General features: G+C 44.9%; 1 protein-coding gene across 6 annotated transcripts in view; it reads right to left on the minus strand.

The window, feature by feature from the left end:
* The window catches only part of ACACA (acetyl-CoA carboxylase alpha), a 217350-nt gene that overhangs the window by 120666 nt on the left and 75647 nt on the right, over positions 1-21037 (minus strand). For all 6 annotated transcript variants that reach the window (XM_030536766.1, XM_030536765.1, XM_030536763.1 and 3 more), the window contains 12 exons: positions 20665-20810; positions 19008-19158; positions 17485-17619; positions 16353-16499; positions 15558-15746; positions 14740-14840; positions 14221-14309; positions 11572-11696; positions 6293-6406; positions 4920-5033; positions 3875-3964; positions 2884-3002 (listed from right to left, as the gene is read on the minus strand). In XM_030536766.1, the coding sequence (XP_030392626.1) occupies positions 2884-3002; positions 3875-3964; positions 4920-5033; positions 6293-6406; positions 11572-11696; positions 14221-14309; positions 14740-14840; positions 15558-15746; positions 16353-16499; positions 17485-17619; positions 19008-19158; positions 20665-20810 (1520 nt within the window). The remainder of the gene's footprint in view (positions 1-2883; positions 3003-3874; positions 3965-4919; positions 5034-6292; positions 6407-11571; positions 11697-14220; positions 14310-14739; positions 14841-15557; positions 15747-16352; positions 16500-17484; positions 17620-19007; positions 19159-20664; positions 20811-21037) is intronic.

Genomic DNA, 21037 nt, shown 5'->3' on the forward strand with positions numbered 1-21037 from the left:
GTTCAGGCTGGGAATGGGAGACGGGATGGATCGCTTGATTATTAACTCTTCAGTTCATTCCCTCTGGGGCACCTGGCATTGGCCACTGTCGGAGAACAGGATGCTGGGCTGGATGGGCCTTTGGTCTGACCAGTATGGCCACCCTTATGTTCTTAGAGGGACTTAAGGTTTGAAAAACACAAGTGATGGTTCTGTGCATCTCCACAGAACATCTAAGAAAGGGCCTTTCAGCTCACTTGCCAATATACAAGAAATTGAAGTCCTAGGTATAGTCCTCATCAATGACCAATAGATTTCCATTAGGGGAGGATGATCTAAATAAAATCTAGGCAAAGAAGGGATCTAAGAATTGGATTCACTTCTTTCTTAAGTCCCTTCTCCTTCTCCCCCAGGTGGCACAAAGAAGCAGAGATCATCCAAATCCAGTGGGCTTTGCATGTAAGCATTTGCTTGCAATACCTTGCTGAGGAAGGTAGTTATCCCCATATAGCCTCTTCCAGGTCAGATTACTGCAATGCACTCTACTTGGAGACCTTTCACTGACTTAATTTAGTGCAGAATACAATGGGCTGGCTATGTCGTCCTTCTTGTCTGGCTTCCATAGAGGGTGTTGGTCTTGATCTATAAAGCCTGTTAGGGTCTGGGTATTAAAAAGTTTCCCTCTCTGTGCTTTACCCTGGCAATGAACATCAGCAGAGATTCTAAGAGGACAGGTCTGTAGGTCAGGGTACAGGGGGTTCTCAGGAAATCGAAGCAAATAATTCCCAAATCACCAGCATTCTCTTCTGCTCATGAGATAAGTATGAGCAGATCAGATTTTTTTATTTTTTTTTTTAAATGTAAGTTGTTGTTGTGAGCAGTTCACAGTTAGCATTCCGTAGCAAATACACAAAATCTGTAAGCTAAGGCTTACTTAGCTATTAGTCAGACAGGGAAGTGACATGGGATAGTTTCTTTTCTGATGGGATGAGGGCACAAGCACTACTGGGGTGAATACTCTCGTGAGAGAATTTAAAATTTATTTTACAAATACCCCACAACATTCTTTGAAATGTTCTTTGCATGAATATTTGTCCCAGTGAAATACAACCCCTTGGAAGTTCATAGGAAGCAGACACAAAAGGGACACAAGCAGGGCTGGAGAAAATTCATGTAAATATTTGATCAAGCCTTCATGGAAAGTTTGTTGCAGCACTGAGTCAGTTCTAACTCTTGGTGGAGGACCCTGTCTTTTGAATTTGCTTCCCCCCTTGGTTTGACAGAACCCAAATGTGCAGAGCTTCAAGCCACACCTCAAAACACCCGATTACCAGGGATGATTTTGAAGAGTGCCCTTGGTTTGGCAGGAGAATTGTTTTGTTGGATTAAGATAACATAGATTAGCGGATATATTGCATGTTTATCCTTTCCAGCATAAAGGTTTGGATTGACAATAGGCACATCTTCCAAAATGAAAAACAAATACGACAGATACAGGACATGGAGGTGGATAAATGACACGCCTAAAAGTGTCTCAGAAAGTCATTGTCATAGACAGGTTTAGAACTTGGGTTCTCCAGGTCTGCTAGTCTGATGCTCAAAGCACTTAAAAGGTGCCTCTTCAGTTAGTTAAAACCAACTTATTTAGTGTCTTTTCAGCCTCCTGATTTCTTGTTATCTGGTATGCTTTGTCCTCCTGGCCTTTTGATGATTGCACAACTCTATACACAGCAAATAGTGTCATTAAGCATTGAAGGTCAAATTCATTGCTGGAGTCAACGGAATTGCACCGCGTATGCAAGCAGTCAGTTTGCCCCGTATCAGCATGTAGACTGGGCTTGGATGGAAAGGTGCTCTGACCCAGTCCCTAGTGAGGAGATGTTGAAGGACAGGAAACAGAACTAAGCTTCTGGATGTGGCTACCTGGGACTCAGTGTGACAGAGAGAGGAGATTTCTGAACAAAGCAGTTCTCCTTTGGGTAGGTGAGAGTTCTCATTCTCCAGCTGACCTTGTCTAATTGAGTTGGCACACAGTACTAGGATAGGGGTCAGAACAGACAGGGCAAACAACCCCCAAGCAACAAACAGAAGTAACTGTGAGCACTAGCAAACAGCAGGAAGAAAATGGAGACAGAACAGTGGGACAGAGTATTATAAAACAGCACCAAAAATAGCATGCAATTATTTACAAATATTCCAGGGATGAAGGAAACAGATGAGACCAAATGCATGGCCCATTTGCATTCTGAGCGCTTTGCGTTGCTTGTTGAGGACACTCATTCATTTCAGAGCAAACCAGATTCTGAAAATCACTTCATAGAACATACCGATGGATTCTCAGTGAATTGAGACTGTCCCCACTGTCCAACCCCATCAAAAAGAAAAAAAAAAAAAATAAGGGAAAAGACATTTGGAGACAAAGAAGGAAAACTGCACTCTTCTGAGGGGGCTGGTCCCATTCTGTCAACCTAGTACAGATCAACAGTGGCATCCAGTGGCCAAAAAGACTCATCACAACCTTTGGCTCTAGTGCTCTCTCGACTTCTTTGGGTGAAATAATTCAATGTAAACCAGTTTCAAAACATTCTCCCCAGGTCTCTAGTTAGGGATCCCTAGTGCAAGCAAAGAACAACCTTGATAATCTGAGAATCCTCAGATAATCGAGGTACTTTTCAATGTAATGAGTAGATTTTGGCAGATGTGACCCTTGTTTTAGATGACGGGAGTGAGTAGTGGATAACTGAGGCATTCGAAAATGGGGCAATATTGAGTTTCATCTTGATTAACTGATCTCTCTCTCTCCACTCTTGCTCAGTGAATTCTGTTCCAGGTTTTCCCTTGGTGACATGTGACACAACCCTTCATAAACCCCTAACTCCAAAGGTACCTGAATTCAGGCCTGACCTGTTTGGATGCGAGGTGGGTAGCATGAACTGGAATTCCACAACACAAGTGTTGTCCTTTAGCTGGCGATGCTGGACACTGTTCAACTCATAGGCAATGTATGCCCTTCGAACGTACACCTGGTCAAAAAGAAATTCTTGGTCAGTTCAACTGGGCTGGGGAGATAGAAGTGATACAATGGAGGAACCACAAAAAAACAAATGCTTCCAAAATGAATAGCTTCTGGGAATTTTTTTCAACTCAAAAAACAAGAGATCAAAATACTATTACCTGGGAACTGCTAGAACAGACAATGATCCCATCTCAGACAGTGGCCTATAAGCTATATCCTTCAGAGGAAGGCCAAAACACAAACAATGTACATACATTTGAAATATTATTCTGGGGGTGGGGATTTCTTCCTGACCTTAACTGGTGATTAGTTTCTGCTCTGAAGCATGAGGACTGAAATAAGCGATATGTTATGAAAGAGAGAATAAGCTACCTCAATCACAGGAGAGGAGGCTACAGTTAGGTAAAAAGCGGCAGTTCAGAAAACTCACTGTGATACAAACACCACATAGTGTTTTCTGGAGTGCTAGCTACACATCACTCAGAGTGCAGACCATTTTATAAGGCACTAGTTTCCCACTCTGCCCCTGCAAGGAGACAGGTTGGATCTGAGATTTTGATCCAGCCCATTGTAAGGTTAAATGGCAGACACCAAGTTTGGATCTAAACTTCCTCTAAACATTGAAATATTTGTCTCTCTCAGTGCTAAGCTCAAAGCTCACCTAACAGTTAGTTTTACTGAGCACGGAAATGATGGCCAGGGCATCAAGGTTATAGCACAGTGCCTGCTATTTCCGGAGTGTCAGGGGGATCCTACACTCTCAACTGACCATATACTAGAGACAGTCACAGAGGGACCTCAAGACAGACAGACAGACGGATTGGGGGAAAACAAAGGAAGAAAAAGAGAAAGTTTGTTTTCAAGTGGGCAGAAACATACCTCCAGAGCTGCCATTCGCACCACCTGGTTACTATGGTAGAAAAAATTTGGGAGCACATCAAAGATGGATGTTTCGGACAGAATGAGTTTCTGAAAGAGATCGCGTACAAAAAGGTTTTACAAGAGAATGTCTTGCTGTTAGAGTGGAGTCAAAAGTTTCCATTGAAACAAAATACTGATGGAAAACTTTTTTTGCATAAATATTTTTCTGTTTTCTGACAAGTGCTACTTTCTACAGCTTTTCTTTCATTATTTTAACTGTGGCAGCATTTAGAGGTCTCAGTCAGGTATCAGGGCCCCGTTGTGCAAGGCACTTTACAGGCATATAACAAAATCACAATTCCTGTGCCTTAAAGAGTCTACAGTCTAAATTCTAAGCCGATCTGCTGCAGGAGAAGCCACCTCGCAGCCCCCTAACTGCCTTGAGTCACAGTCTGTACACCACACAGCTACCAGACAAAAAGGACAGGTGCTGTGCCAACACCTCAGATGAGTATTCGGCTGCAAAACTAAAACAGCACTACGACTAGAGGCCAGCCCTGCTACTGGATGACTTCAAAATCGGCAGAGACATTTTCATGTTCAGTCTATGGGTTTGGGGATTTACAAACATATACATGCTTTCATAATTCACCCACAGCCCCTGCAGCAAGGGCAATTCAGGGCACTGCTTTGATGCCTACAGCTCAATATATTCCCTTTCACAGTGGACTGCAGAGAAGTACGTGGTGATATTTTTCCAGAAAATTAATCAATTGTTTAGGGAGTTATTACATTAAGGAGTGAAAAGGTGTTTCGGAAGAGATTACCAAGCTAATACTAGGAAAACACATTCTTTCCAGCACTTAGCATCAAACAGGGTCACAACTAGAAATTGTGCGAGGCCTACACCTGACATACCCTGGCAGTGGTCTCCTGTGGATGAGATCTTCCATACAGACTTTGAGCCATGCATTTTTTGTAAGGCAAGGCTTTGTGTAAAACTGGTACCACTGAGCTTAGTGAGAGGAAAGTGAGGAATCAGGAAAAAGATTCCTGTGGATACCTGTAAGTTCTCAATGCAGAACTGGTGTCCGTACATATCAATGGCTGACAGGAAGATGGACTCCACCTGGTTGTGACGCAGCTCATACGACGGCAAATGGGAAGCAATGAGAACCTGGTAAGGACAGAAGGATGCAAAGGGTGAGTGCCAGAGAGAACTGTTATGCTGGTCCATTATTAGAAGGATGCACTGCAAGAGCTGCATGTCTATCCCACCAGTAGCCACCAGTGGAAGAGAACGTTAGCTACATGTATGAATTCTAGGCTCCGCAGCACAAGAGTGATGCTGCAAAATTTAGTCTCATTTGTGTATCTCTGTGAATTGTATTACTGGGTGTTCCCCAGAGAGAAAGGGAACAGCTTCAATCAACTTTCATCAGTGCATGTGATTTAGCACTGCAAAGCAGCTAGTCCTGGGGATTGCCCGACTGGCTGTTAATTGGAAAGCAGAGCTGGCAGGTAGCAGCCATGGGGAGGCCTGCAATGGAGCCAGCCTTTCACAGCTCCAGAGCAAACCAAGCACGAGGCACCTGTGCCAAGTACTAAATATCCAACACTGAGATGATGATGATAGGAAGGAGCAGCAACTCACATGGGAAAACAAAAACACAACAGCAGCATAAAGATACACCCAAGGACTGCAGTATCATCCCCCAGCTTGCTGCTGAGGGGATCAATAACGCTGAATGGTTCAAGGAGAAGGATACAAATCAGGAGAAAACATAAGGTCACTGAACGGCTTCAAACACCCCCATTCATTTTCAACACTCACGCACTGAAATAAAAGGAGAAATCCCCAAACTGTGAGCTTCCCTTTTAGAATGGAAATAGGGACTGCAGGGTGAGAGAAACTAACCAGACTTCCAGGGTCAGAATTATACACTCCCACTCCCTAATATCTACAGACTAACCACTAGCTAGGGAGCTCAGCCAAATATCCAGGTGTACATATGAGATTCAAAGGATCATCTACATTGGAATCTTGGAAAGGACACTATCAAGGTTTTCTTCATTATTTTCAAGAACCCTCTGAGAACTGGAAAGAGCTATCCACATTTCAATCTCCGTTCTAGGTATATCCTTTGGTTTGCTATTGTAGGGTTAGTGAGGAATCTCTGACTGCACACCCTGGTTATACATCCTAAGCAGCATACACTGGCTTGTTATTGTAGGGTTGCTCATGAGTACTGGGTTTTGTTTTTTTTATTTTTTTAGGAATAAAAAAACCAAACAAACCACTAACCCATCAAAATTCCTTGACTTTGCAAAACAGACGATTAAAATGTAAAGCAAGTCCAATTTTGATGCTGCCAAGCTTGACAAGGTCCCCTTTTAGCAATGATCAGCACAGAATGCGGATGGGGCTGCACTTACCTGACGTGCTCGCAGGGCCACTTTTGCATTGGTAGTCTTGCTGAGCTGGGTCAGCTCAGTTAGAATATTAATTAATTCATCTGTCAAGGTGGGGTCTCGGCCACACAGTTGATCCTTAAAAAAACAACAACAACAAAAAACAAAACACAGACCTTGGAAGTGTTGAAAATGAAGATGACCTCCCACAAGTAACTCAGAAATAAAGCAACGTCCTTAGATACATTGTTGAAGCTGTGAACATTCCCCAGTGCTTTCATAATGTTACCCGCCGAAGGAAAGTACATAAGCTGGAGAGGAAATGGGAGAGGGGAAGGAGGAGGTAGGCAGATCATTTGATTGTCCGTATGCAACGTTTGTAGGGACAGCCAAGCACGTGGCAAAGTAGGGCATTAAACTGCCAACAAAATACAGCACAAAACGTCTCCCAACACCCAGCCTCAGCTCTGGATCAAAAGTCTCCCCCAGCAACAATCCAGAGTTAAAGAAACATTTGACCAGAATGAAACATCTTGCAATGCCCAATGAAGATTAACAAACTTAGCTCTGGAAGATGATCAGAAGGAAAGAGTTTAGCAGCTGGGGACTCTCTGTACATATCTTGCAGCACCACTCGTTGCTTTGGTCACACTGCCCTCTATGGCTAGAACAACTTCTTCTCTTCCTACGCAACAACTGACTTTCCTCTCCTCAAAGCTCATTTCTGTCAATCCCCTTCTCCTGCACTCATCACCACTCGAGCGATATGCTGCTTCTTCCCTAGTGCTAATTATATTAAAACCAAAAACAATTAAGAAAAAAAAGTCACAAAACTGTAACAAAACGAATAACCTGATGGTTTCCCAGAAATAAGTTTCTTTCCACTTCTTTCCTGGCCCCTTCATTCTGTTCTTTTTTCCTCCATAGGTCTAATGTAGGCCCTGATCTTGCAATGAGCTCTTTGTGGACCTCTACCCCCTCTTAAGAATTGGGACCACACATTGTAAACTCTTCAGACAGAGACTTTCCCCTTTTACTTGTCTATAAAGGCCACGTTACACTAGTGTCATTACACATGTTCACATACACACCAAAAAAACAGACCACCAGCCGTAACAACTAGAGAGTGTGAGCAAAACCATGTAGAAAAGCCTATGTTTTCCAAACAGAATCCTTGAAAAGAAACTGCTAGGCTAATTCTAAACCCAAAATATAGGGTAGAAAAATAGAAGTGTCTTCACAGAATTCATGACTAGTAAAAATTATTCCATGATAACTTAAAAGTCCAGTGAGAAGAGTTTGGTTTTAACATTCCCCAAATGCTGCAACATCATGCTAAGCAAAATTAATTACAAGCAGAAGTGAAATTGACTAGTTCATTTCCACTGTCTAAACTGAGTGAATCCCAACAAAAACTAACCAGCACCAGTGGTGAAGTGTTTTGCAGTTACAAAATTCTGAAATAATTGGAAAAAATGGTCATAGAAGTACAGAAATTTGTTTTGTTTTCTCTCTATGTATAAGCAGTGCAATTCTGTAAACACGTCCAGAGGTAGTTCTTAGCCTCATGAGCAATCGCACAGCTTTCAACTACTCACAGTGATTTGCACGACAAGGACCCAAACTTTGTAACCTGCGGTCGCCTCCATTTCTTTTGTACAACACTCCCATACTATTCACATATAAAATGAATCATAGAAGGCAAATGAGAGATGTTTTGGGACAGAAAGCAGCAGATGGTGCCTTAAAGTTTTAAGAGAATTTAAGCACTTGCAGACCAGAGGGCCCTTTTAAAGAGTCAAGAAATACAAAGGGAAAGGGGCAAAATATCTACATAGAGGGTTAAATTACTTGATAAGCCTGGCAGGAATATAAACCTCAGAGACTTGCTAATAATAGTTTATACCAACTCCCATCTCCAAGCCTAGCGAGCTTTAAAATTGTTCTTGATCCCCTTCTCTAACACTCTACATCTCCTGCTGCAGCTTTATGCCATTTCTAGGAACAGCTCAAAGTCAAATCATTTTCAGTTAGCTTGGCTACCAGCTTGCAGACTACTGTCTCCCACTAACAGAGAGTAACAATGAACACCATTGTAACCTTCACATTACATTTGTATCTGCAGACAGAGAATGTTTTAAGAATTGGTCACACGGTGTTTAAAAAAGTATATGGTTCTGTAGTACTATGCCGTATCTACTCCTACAAAAGTTGGCTGCTGACGAGACTTAGGAGTTGTCATATGCTATGCTTCTGGAGCTTCGTGGCAGCAGTAGGGCTAATATTTGGACCCTTCTTGGGCCTCTACCACTTGAATAAAAGGAAAATTTCTGTTAGAAGAACAGGGGATATGACATGCAGATAAGATGTTCTGATTCCATCCAGCAGAAAGCAATGATACAGATGCAAGAGCCAATTTACATAATTTCAACTGACACTGCATTTCAAGGAATGCAGGAGTTTCCGTCCTGCCCCTGAACAGCTACCACTTAAAAGAGTAGATGATGGCTGCACAAAACAATTATTAAAATAATCCTCGGATTCCCAGGATACATCAGGAACAGCAACATTAGCATCAGTGTGTCCTGACATGATGTTTGCCTGTGGAGGAGAAACTTAACCACCGCAGATAAAGAGCTTGGCAACCTTTAAAATGCCATTACTTTCACCAACGCATGTACCAAGAGGTCCCTATGACCTGTAAGAATAATATAAATTACAGACGAGAGGGAAGGATGATCTTGTAGTTAAGGGACTGGGCTGCAGGAAATCACAGTTCAATTCCAAGCTCTGACACAGACATTCCTGTGATCTTTGGCAAGTCACTTAATCTCACTAGGCCTGAAGTCCCCACTTTATATTATATTTCCCTATACTCCATGATCCATGTGAGGATACATTCACTAGCAAGGCACTTGGATACTATTGTAATGGTGGCTATGCAAACAGATTTTATATGACCTACTAGCTCATCTGGTCTGTCTCTCCCAAGCACAGGATTGTTCCCTAAAATATATTTTCTAGGGCTGTGTTTTAACAGTTCCAAGTACCCAGGCTTCCAGCATCTCCTTAAGGTGACTATAGGAAGAGGAGAGAAAGGAGGGTTGGGGAAGGAGAAAGAGAAAGAAGAATAGAAGAAGTTGAGAAAAACAGATTATTTGAGAGAGATTTCCCATCTCTCAGTGAGGCCCTCCCCCACCCTCTCAGAGAGACATTTCCATCGAAGTGAAGACACAAGCAGGACTCTCGGCCGTTAAGACTCAGCTTGCACAGGGGAAAAAATACGAAACAAAAAAAGTTCAGTCCCATCCTAGCAAGAAACAATCAGTGTGACAACAACAAAAATAAAGCAGCTAGCTGGTGTTCCCATTGGCATCTGCCTCTGCTGATTGGTGAAGGCAGCGAGCAAAGGCTCAAACCAGTTCTCTGACAAGGCCTAACGCCTTCCCGGCACCCCCGTGTAATTACACACTTGAGTGACTGGACTCTGAAGAAAATTGAAGGCCTGAGCTGCAAACAGCTGCCATTTTCTCTCTCCATCACACCAGCATGATTACTTGAGAAATGAACAGCCCCAGCTCAAAGCTACTCCAGAATTCTCAGAGGAAATATGGCTCTGTGTTCAAATAATGAGATTCTTAAGGCAAGCGTTACTTACAATCACACCGGGAAAAAAAAATAAAATAAAGGAATGCCAGGGCCTTTTTATCTTACAAATGAGAATTTAAGAAACCCAGCCACAGTCTGGGGTAATCATTATTCTTCTGCTCCTCTTTGGAGGGTTTTGAGTTTTTTATTTGGGTGCTTTGGATCTATTTTCAGAGGCAGAAAAACATGACGTCTTTAGCAAAAGAGAAAAGACAACCTTTAATTAGCTTCTTAGAAAGCAAGACTTCAGCTCGGGTTTACGGTTAAAATCACAAAGGTCTCTAATGCCCCCTCTTTACAGTTCCGCTTTGCAGAGCATTATTCATTACTGGAAATTTTCTTCAGGTTGTGTTTGTTTTTTCTATTTCTATCAGAGAATAAAATGGGACACACAGAGGGTTTTCACCTTTTGATGGCAGGATAAACACAGTGGAGTTTCTCCCATTCCTGGGAGCCTAGAACTCCTGGGGGCTCAGAAATCGGCTTAAGACAGTTATAAACCCTCCCCCCATTTTCAGTGGGGTGGCTGATTTGCCTTTCTGAATACTGAGGAGGAACTGGCATCCCTGAAAACTGAAATTCTTCCAGTAGTTAACAAGCTAGACGGGCAACCATGGAGCTAAGGAGGGTCTCCTTGCTATCATCAAGCAGACGGTTCTCTAGACAGGGTCAATCTCAGGCATCTCCCAAGTTGCCATCTATAGTGTAAAACTCAGAGGTGGTGAGTTCCAAGATGGGGTGGCTTTATGGTCTACAAAGAAACCAAGTCCTACAGTCGCCTTACACATTTGCATACAAGTTGAACTGAAGCATAAAATACGGCATGACCATGCTATGATGCCTGAGGCCTATTTGAAGGGGCCACCTTTTTGCTAAGAGGCTAATTCAGCATCAAGGGCTGCAGCCTGTCAGAAAGCAGCACTGAAGTCTAACAGGGGGCTCTCTGATCTCACAACCACAGAGAGACTAACAGAGAGTAGCTGCTACTGAGCCTATGGGAGCAGAGACATGAGACTACACAGTGGTTCATAACTGAAGAGCAGATGAAATCCCAAGGGTTATCCACTTGGACAGGCCAATATATCAGGTCACTGCCGGACCATATCCTCATTAGCCCTGATGGATAATAGCAAAGTCCATATTTGAATGCCCAGAGCCCTTTTACCCTAAAAACTGATCTGCTTTTTAGATACATGGCAGTGTGCAGCTCGGGTCTGAGACTAGGAGGCTGGCACAGAGTTAGGACCCTGGACAGCTCCAGGAAACCTAAGAAAAGTAAAGCTGAACAAATACATAGTGCAGTCACTAGCGACTAAAAGGCAGCACCTAGTGGCTCTCCAATGATCTACGTGAAAATAATTACTTTATTTTCCATTGCAAGTAGACAAAATAAATCACTGGCACAACAGGCCCTTTTTGCAGCCTTATGGGCAGCCTGAGCAGAAAAAACTAAAAATTGGATGCTCCATGGAAACTGAGCTAACTTCACTGGGCTGAGGTATACTGACAGGGCAGCGTAGGGACCTGCACTGTCACTGCCAGGTCTGTGGTTAAAGGACCACAGTCTCCGGGCTAAGGGCTGTCAACTCAGCATCTTTTACCAGCACTAAACGTTCACATTCAAGGTAAAAAGAAGTCCTGAGGGCCAAACTTACAATGAGCATCGTTACGAGGAGGTTCTTCTTAGTAACTTGAGCATGAGAGAAGATGTAATTCAACACAGCATTCATGTCACTTTTGTTCTCTTCCCGAAGGGCAAAGACACACTTGTCATAGTGACCTGCAGTCAGAAACAAAAACATGAGGACCCAAAGCATTCTGTACAGCCTGCACACTGGGGCAGCGCTGGATGCATCTAGCTGGACACATTTGGTTATTTTCTTAACAGAACTTTGTGAATCTGAGGGACAGAAACATTTTTACTGGAAACTTAGAAATTCTAGATGGTTTTAAGTACCATCCTGTCACTTGCTTTCATCAACTCCAATGCCAAATCAATGCTTTGTGAATTACGCAGGGAGAGTGCTGAGGGCTAGTTAAGAAGGGGTTATCTTTCACTCAGAGAAGAATCAGAAAATAACATGTGGCATATTAGATCACCTGCTATAGCGAGTTGATGTGGAAATGAATCACTGTGTATGTCTACACTGCAATGTAAATCCAGGGTTTGAGCTCAGGTTCAAGTCTAACACCCTGTCCATCTACACACAAATCACACTAACCCAGGGCTTGGACCTAGGACCCCACAGGGGTGGATGGTTTGAGCCTGAGTAAAGCTGGGACCCAGGATTCAAGCGTTATTGATTTGCAGTGTAGACCCAGCCCGAATGGACTTGTGCTTTGGGAGTCCACCAAAAGTATTTCCAATCCCACAGGCCAACTTCCTTTGTCCTCTGAACAGTCAAGCTTGGTCGACAGTCAAGTTTTCCCTACACTGGAAATAAAAAGGGTGCTAGGAAGTCTGGGACATGGATAGTTGGACTCCAGCCCACACAATAAAGTACAGACACCAAAGCCCAAGGCTGGGATCTAGGATTCAACAATTCGTAACTTGGAGTTACAAATGAGAAGCTCAAGCCCTGGATTAACCAAGCCGGGGTCTGCTAATTTGAATTCGACTCGCCCTGGGCTCACTTGGCAGGACATACTCTCTAACACTAAAAAGCTTGAAGTGCACAGGGGGCAGGAGGGAAGAATAGAACTGAATCAGAAAGAACGTAATCTGCAATAGCAGTGGTTCACTGCCATCCTGTGACTGGTAACAGTACTGCAAGGTTCACATTGAAATACCTGGCTGTAGTATTCTGCACAGAAATCGGAGAATTGTTCTTTATAGAATATCAGGGTTGGAGAGACCTCAGGAGGTCATCTAGTCCAACCCCCTGCTCAAAGCAGGGCCAATCCCCAGACAGATCTTTTCCCCAGATCCCTAAATGGCCCCCTCAAGGATTGAATTCACAACCCTGGGTTTAGTAGGCCAATGCTTAAACCACTGAGCTCTCTCTCCCCTCATATGAAGAGAGCATTGAAAAAAGTCTCCTGATACCTTACAGTGGTTTCAACTGAAACAATGAATTTCTTATTGCATTCCATTTTCTTACAGTATTATTTACTACTGCATTGCCCACTTATTCACCAGCTGCCACAATAAATGTAATGGTGGATCTGATCTTAGCTAATTTCTGTACACTTCTCCACATGCCCAAGTGCTCAGAAGTCAGGAAATAAAACACTTCCCAAAGCCATGCTGTCTTCACCAATCTGAAGAGCCAAGAATCCACATTTCAGGTTCTAGCTTCAGAGAGGTGATCTAGGAGGGGGAAGCCTTTAATACTATCACAGGGTTCAAAAGGGAGCTAGACAGATTCATGGAAGATATCCATTGATGGACCTCTTAGCCAGGATGGGCAGGGATGGTGTCGCTAACCTCTGTTTGCCAGAAGCTGGGATTGGGTGACAGGGCATGGATCACTTGATGATAACCTGTCTGTTCATTCCCTTTGGGGCACCTGCCATTGGCCACTGTCAGAGAAAAGGATACTCACCCAGTATGGCTGTTCTTATGTTCTGTTTAATCATAGGCCCTTGCAGACAGCAAAAACCAGCAAAAGGCAAGCACAGAAGGTCAAAATAAACCAAACATGAGGCACAGAGTGTGCAGAACTCTGCCTGACTGAATCTTAAAGAGCTCAGAAACATACTGTGAATTAATGAATCATGTTTTGAATTCTGCCTCTTTTCTGGAGCTACTTCAACCCGGAATCATGTAAAGCTTCAGCTTACAAGGCTCTGGAATAATTTAAAAAAAAAAAAACAAAGGTGGGGGCCATGCATGGAGAAGCTGCACCACATTTACATAGCTCAACAAGATGAAAGGATCCGAGAAGGGGTGATGAAGTCAGTTGTCAGCCCGTTGTGAAGATGTTCATAGCACTGACCAAAAAAGAATCAGTGTCACTTTAAGGCACCTAAGCAGGGGGAGGAGCGATGAGAGGATGTGGAAGACATGTCTGCCAGTGGTGGACAGGCACTAGCACAGGCTTAAGCTACTAGGGGAATCCGGTGGCTGGACATGTTGCTGTGTGCACCTCCCTGCATGTTCCTACCATGGAGGCTCACCACACTGGGAGTTTAACGCTTAAAAAAAAAGGCCCTCCTAAGCAGTGACCCAAAAGGAAACCTGTCAGGCCATGCCACAAGGAGCCATGACAAGCTGGTCTCATTTAGCAGATGCTTTTACTGAAGCCTACAGGAGGCGCTGTGTTCCTTCCAGAATTCAAATCCTCATGTGTTAAAGTACTTACCATGCTGGAACTGAGTCTCCACCTTTAGATACTGACGGAGCAGATCCATCACCACAGCCTTCATGTGGCCTCGAATACCACTACGATATCTGCGGGAATAGTGAGGGAAGGTCAGGTCTATCACTGGAAGCCCAAAATGCCCTTGTCCTGCTTGTGAAAGGCTCCAAGAGCCAATACAACTGAAAATACACACACAGATATTCCTGGAGGCTCAGCGCATTGAGAATGAACATACAACCTCTGACACTCTTCATATGAGCAGCCTGCCACGCAGCATGTTAAAAGCACTCCCTAGAATCTTCCCAAACCCTCAGCTTCTAGAGCTGTGAAAAGGGTGGGGAAGATACCAGCTGCTTGACAGAATGGCCAACACGGACTCACTATTAAGAGACAAAAGTTACACTTGCTTCCTTGAAGGCAAAGAAAAAATAAATGACCCACAGCTGTGATTCAGCTCTTGAAGGCAGCAAAAAAGGAAAAGGAATGGAGGAAGGGATGGGCTCCGGTGAACAAGCTCACCGTTGCACCAGCTGCACGATGCTCTGGGTGTTCATGAAGAAGACCTCACGCTCAGACTTGCGGTTTAGTGTGGCTGCGTGGCTATCCAAGATGTTGGCGATCTGAGAGGGAAAAAAAAAAAAAGTCACATGACAACCTCATTGCTAGAGAGAGGGATATGGGTGGAGAACATTGTCACAGGAGCAAAGGATTTCTGCCAGACCAGATGAGAGCACTGGGCCACCAAGCCCTTTACCCAGAGTCCAGCAGAGGCCAACATCTGATGCTGCAGAGGAAGGCAAAGTACCCTCATAATGAGCCAACCTACTGTGCAATACTGTATATGAGGGAGATATTCCTCCAAGACTCTGCAGCTATCAGCTGACACTCTGAATGCCAGAAGCAGTTCAGAGATTTCTTTAATGTCAGGAGGAAGCAATGGGATCATCACCTCCTCCAAAACACAGACTATACAATTTCATCCAGTCATTCTTGTATTGATCTGCAAAAATTGTAGCTGAATGACAGCATATTTAAGATACAGTAGTTCTGAGCATATGGTCATGTCTCCTCCGAACAGCCAACCACTTCTGCTGCAACAACCTGCTACTTGTTCACAGATGAAGGAGTTACTACTTTCACTCTAGCAGCAGAGATTTGGGGTTTTGACAAAAAAGGTCCAGGGTCCAATTCCCATTGCTCTCCATGGGCTATTACACAAACTGCCCTCTCTACCAAATCCCCACTTTGCAAGCTCATCTCCAAATAATTCAAAGGTATTTTCCCTCCGTCCCAAAGTGACGTGTTTTGCCTTCCCTTTCCAAAGGGCTGTTTCTTACCTGCTGGCTGGGAAACTGGCAAAGGACCGATGTGATGTTGCTAGCATACTGAGCCATCTCCTTCTTGATGGACTTCTCCACATTGGGTGGGATCCGCCCAGAGACACTGGTCATGATGTCCTGAAGCTCCAGGAGAGGCAAAGATGGGTCTCTCAGAGTCTTCATTAGCCGTTCAACCCAGTCCTTCACCTGGAGACAAGCCAGGCAGAAGACAAGAACAAGATACAATATGGAATTAAGGGAAGGGCTGGTCTCAGCAAGGCTTATTCAGTGTGGCAAACCAGTATTACAGTATGACCCCACCTGGGAGCCACATTAGTTCAGGGGGTGCGGATTAACCTGGGTGGGGAAAGGTGCAGAACTACTCCCTTCCTCCACCACATAATCTAACTCAATTGCAGGTAGAGCTGCAGGGGGCTGCTTGAGAAGCACGCACCTTCTCTGTCCGTTCCCAGTGTGGCCCCTAACATAGCTGGCTGTGGAAGCAGCTCGCACACAGCAGGCTGCTGGCATAAGCAGCAGTCCTGTAGCCCATCTTGTCTCCTCTTCAGTTCTGACTTGGGTGGCACCAATGGACACATCCCCCTCATGTCCCCAGCTTTCTGGGAACAGTGCACTGGGGAAAGGAATCAGGGCTACCAGAGAGAAGGTATATGAGGCAGGGCAGTGTAGTCTAGTGTCCTGCCTCTCAGCCCCCTGCTCTAAGCATTAGAGTTCATTGAGCTTGTATGCAAATTGGCTCCTAATATCCAGGGAAGGAAGAGTTTGCCCTCCACCTGGGACAAGCGACCAGACCTTGCTGCTGAAGTAGGGCTCTGGCAGGCAGTAACCATTCATCACATTGACCAGGTTATCAAGGACACAATGAAAGACGCGATGGAGCTTCTCGCCTCGGAGAGCTGTGCTGTGGATCTGTGGTAAGGTGCCTGTGTGCAGATCGGCCTGTGGACACATGCAACAGAAAATAAAGAGCCTCCAAGCCTCCTCCCACATGGCATCAGCAAACAGAATCACACTTGCTTCTCTCTCCCCCACTTTCCAACTGGGGACCCAATAGCCTTCAGCATGGGGGGGAAATCAGACTCAAACGGGAAGATCTCAAGATGGAAAATCCTCTTGGACAGTCATGGGATTTTTTGCTTGATCTCAATGACTGCATGCCCCTGAACCCACAAAATAAAGCTCCCAGACTCTCTCTGATGAATTCCAGCTGATCTCAGTGTCCAGAACCAAAATAACAAGATCTCAGAGAAAGATTTAGTTGAAGCCAGTAGATACTGCACTGGTGCTGATAACCTCTCCCCATCTCCCATAAGATGAGGAGGTACTTGCGTTCATTTTAGAATAGTTCCTTTTTCTTTCACCATCCGCGCCTACCCACCCCCATCAAACCCTGCTTGCCCTTAAAGACCCATGCATTTGTCCTCTGCCCCAAAGATGATCCACACACTGGCTCACTCCCCACTTTTCCAGCTTTGCACAGACTGTTTGTACCAGTCCCAATGCTCTTGAAACTGGAGTATACAGAAGAGGTTCATTTAGCAATCAGGAAGAACTCTCTCTGTCTCACAGTACTGTAAGTGTTTGGAACAGTCAAGTGGCCAAAGAAAGTGGTGAGTGCAGGGAGCATAAATGTATTTGAGGAAAGGATGAGGCTTTTCCCACCCACCTATATCACCTGGAGATCAGGTGCTGAGATAACAAGGAATGAGTCTGATATAAATGTCTAGATCAGATCTGAGAGAAAGGCTCTGCAGGGTTTACACTTCCCTCAACAACTTCCTTTGAGACAAAAGCCACACGGTGAAAATCTCAGCATGACATGGGCCTGTCCCCTGTTGCAACTGTAACACCACTACAAGAGAATCAAGACAAAGTGGTAACCCCAACTAGGCAGGATCCAGTGGCTATCTCAGGAGCTTCCTACCTGCTGAACCCTGCTGGGGTCATCCAGCTGCAGTTTAGCAATTACACAGCCAGGGTCCAGCACTGCCCCAGGGCGTTTGACATAGTGGATGCAGCCTGATTCTGCTGCTGTCAGCGTCATCACCATCTTCATTACCTGCAGCAAGAAGACAGGTTACACGCTCATATTCCCCAGTTCATTCAAGGTTCATGCTTCAGCAGCCACTTGTCTACACCACAGGTAATCTGACTAGCGAGGGTCTTTCGCATTCAGCAGTCACCCTGAAAGGCTTGTTGTGCAGGTGCATGCTGGGAAGGAAATCCAGGCACCCCTAAGTAAAGGGCAGAGCAAATGGTTTGCATGCAAATTAGAGCAATAGGAAACCAAACTCAACCAGTGGAATCTCAGCTCTTCTGGATTCTTTCACCTCCAAGAATAAGTAAAGGTTCTACGCTGAGCACTGGACTTTGAGGCAGCCTGCAACTTGTTGCCACGGTGATATCCTAAAGGTCTGAAATCGATGGCAGAACCTATTTTAATATGCTGGCTGGTGGGTTTGTGCACTACTGGCTTCCAGGGTAGGGAATCAGAGTTATTGCCTCTATAGAGCCTATGACAAAGATTTCCCTTTAGTTCAAGTGCAAGAGCCTTGTCCTTGGAGCAGAAAGATCTGGGGTCTATCTGTGCTGTTGCTGTGGAAAGCAGCACAGCAAATCAATGAATGACTGGTAGGTTCTCACCTAGCCATGAATACATTACAACATAAAAGAGCTTGCATAAATAACATGGGACTAGAGTCTGATACATTTCTCCTACACACTGTTCCTAATAACCACCTTAATCCCCACAATCCACTACGTACCCTCCTCTCTCAAGTCTGGTTTGATTCCCCTCTCTCATAAAGAGCCCCCATCTTTGCCCACTGTGCCTTGGGAATTGCTTGTCCTCCCTCTCGTTGGGAGTTAAGTAACCTCCAAGGGGGAAGGGAGGGGCCACACTCAGTTTCAGCTTCCTCATTAACTCATCTGAACAAGCTGATAAATGACCAGTCAGTAAGAGCAGACATAATTCATTGCCTCGTCCTGTCACCGGGCCTGGACCAGCCCTGCTGCAGTGACCACTTAGCCCAGAGGAACAGCAAACCTTTTTCACAGCAGCTATGAGACACGGATTGTCCATCTCTCACAGCACTGTGGTCCATTCCTCTTTTGCCAGTCCCACTGCAAGGTGGCCACCGCTGTTTATATGCGCTTTCTTTACCACCGGATATTGCTGGGAGGTTTTGCCTCCCACCAGTACGGTCATTAAAGCACAGGTTTCAACATTTATGCTGCTAAGCCATCTCTTCTCCACCCAGCAGCTCTTGTTTCTGCCTTCCGAGTGGACACAGACAAAAACCAGGGGTGGAAAACTGGGAAAAAAACCATCAGAAAACATTCCGACCACCACCACCCAACCACCCCATTTTTCACCAAAGTTTCTGAGCATTTCAAAATGTTCCTGCTCAGCTCTGCTTCCAGCCCAGTCCCATGTAGCTCTTTTACCTCAATTTCAGCAAAGCACTGGCCTGAGAACACATGTCCCCCGTCCTCCACCACATACTGGATGAGCTTCCCAGCCGAGGGTGAGCGAAGGAGAGACGGATCGTTTTCCTTCTCAAACACGCAGGTCTTGTTACCTATGGTGATGCGGTACCTAGGGAAGAACCCCTCAGTGGAATGGCATGCGGAGAGTAAAAGACGGAGAAAGCCAACCTCCCTAGTCCTAGATCATAATATACAAGTCACAATTATCTGCAATTTAGTGGCTTGGTTCTAGAGATGAACATCTGAGTAATCAGGACTGCGGGGGTCAGGAAGGAATTACTATCTGCCCCCAGCATACGTACAGCATTGCTTCTTCTGAATCAGTGGGTAACTGGTCACTGTGGGAGTCTGGATGCTGGACCCAATGAACTCCCAATATGATCCGGTCTGGTAAATTCTATATAAACCAAGATCGACAATACTGGAGATTGGATGTGTTAACACAAAGCTGTCAAATGCTAAACGCTCACCAAACCTCCCACATCCAAACTCCTCCAGTGCTCAGAGTGCAGCTGAGAAGAGCAGGCCACACCCGTGGCGAAACAACGTATTTCAAAGGCATTGTGTTTAGATTTTTATAGCATCTTCCAACCCAAGTCTTTCACAGACTACTAGCCACATTCATTAGGATCTGCACAGAGAAGAGTCCCCATGCACCCCAAGGGGGTTATGTGATATAAACTCCAGGGGATTGGAGAGCTGAAGAAATGCTCTGAATCAGCACATCCGCCACCTATGCTGGCTAGACCCTATTCCCAGGCAATGCCACCAGCTTCTCTCGTTGTGTTAAGCCCTCCACTCAGTGCAACTGCAGGATACTGTGCAATGGTCTATGCAGCCATAAACCAACCAATCTGAGTCTGCACATATATAAAAAAGGTCACACGCCCAGCCTATGGAGTGGAATATGACAGCTGTTCTGTACCAGTGGCAGATTTTTAATAAGAAAGTAAAAACGAACTTGCCAATGGAAACTGAAAGGGCATAACTGGGCAAGAAGAACATAATCACCAGAGTTGGAATTTGGCCAGCCTGTGCTAGCCTCTCTTTATTTTGCCTCACCTCTCCCCGAAAAAGTCACCATAAGCAGGGAAGAAGCCTCCTTCCATAAAGGCTGAGGTCTCCAAACTACCATGTTAGGTGGTGTGAGGGCAACACTAAACTCCCACCTTCTTACAGAGACCACATCTAGCCACTCTATCTACCAAGGGCCTGTAGGAAACTGGAAAGTAGGCTCCCATTCAGCTCAGTAACCCACTGCTAGCAAACCAGATGGGCAACCTGGGAGTTCACCCATCTCCTGCCTGGAACGATGAGACTGCAGAGAGGCTGGAGAAGAAAGAATCACACATCATATTGGTGCATCACATTCCAAATCCTGCTTCCAGCTGCAGGCAATCCCAAATGCTTCAGATGAAAGCAGATTTCTTCCCCTGCTCCTGTCCCTAATAACGTACCCATCGAGTTCTTCAGTATTGTATAGTAGTTGGGGGGATTCCTTCCTGACCTGGTGATAAGCAGCTGAGGTCTCAGAGCATGAAATTCTATTAACCCATCTTGGCATGTATGTAAAGAGTAAGTGACCATAAACGATCCCTATAGCTGAGATTGATACCTGTCCACTTCTTCTTTCATGTAGGTTGTGTAGCTGCTGCCATCATAGGATAAGAGCAGCCCTCCGTCACTCAGTCGGTGTACCTCAACCTCCACGTAAGAGTTGTTCATGACGACCACGTAGGAATTGGGAGACTGCCGGGTCACCTATGGGTCCATGAGCAAGAACATGGAGCAGCACGTAAAGGAAATATGGTACATTGATATTATACCGGCTGGAGCACCAGGCAAGTTCCTAGGTTTCTGGACTGACTTTTATATTCAGTAATAAAGAAGATGTCTACGGGAAATCTGAGTCACCTGACCACCAGCAGGGTTTTGCTGAGTACTGAAAAATCAATGTAAAAACAGGAGTCTTGCAGGGCAAAGGCCTG

The sequence above is a fragment of the Gopherus evgoodei genome, chromosome 17, assembly GCF_007399415.2.
Source record: "Gopherus evgoodei ecotype Sinaloan lineage chromosome 17, rGopEvg1_v1.p, whole genome shotgun sequence".
In the NCBI taxonomy this organism is placed as follows: Eukaryota; Metazoa; Chordata; order Testudines; family Testudinidae; genus Gopherus; species Gopherus evgoodei.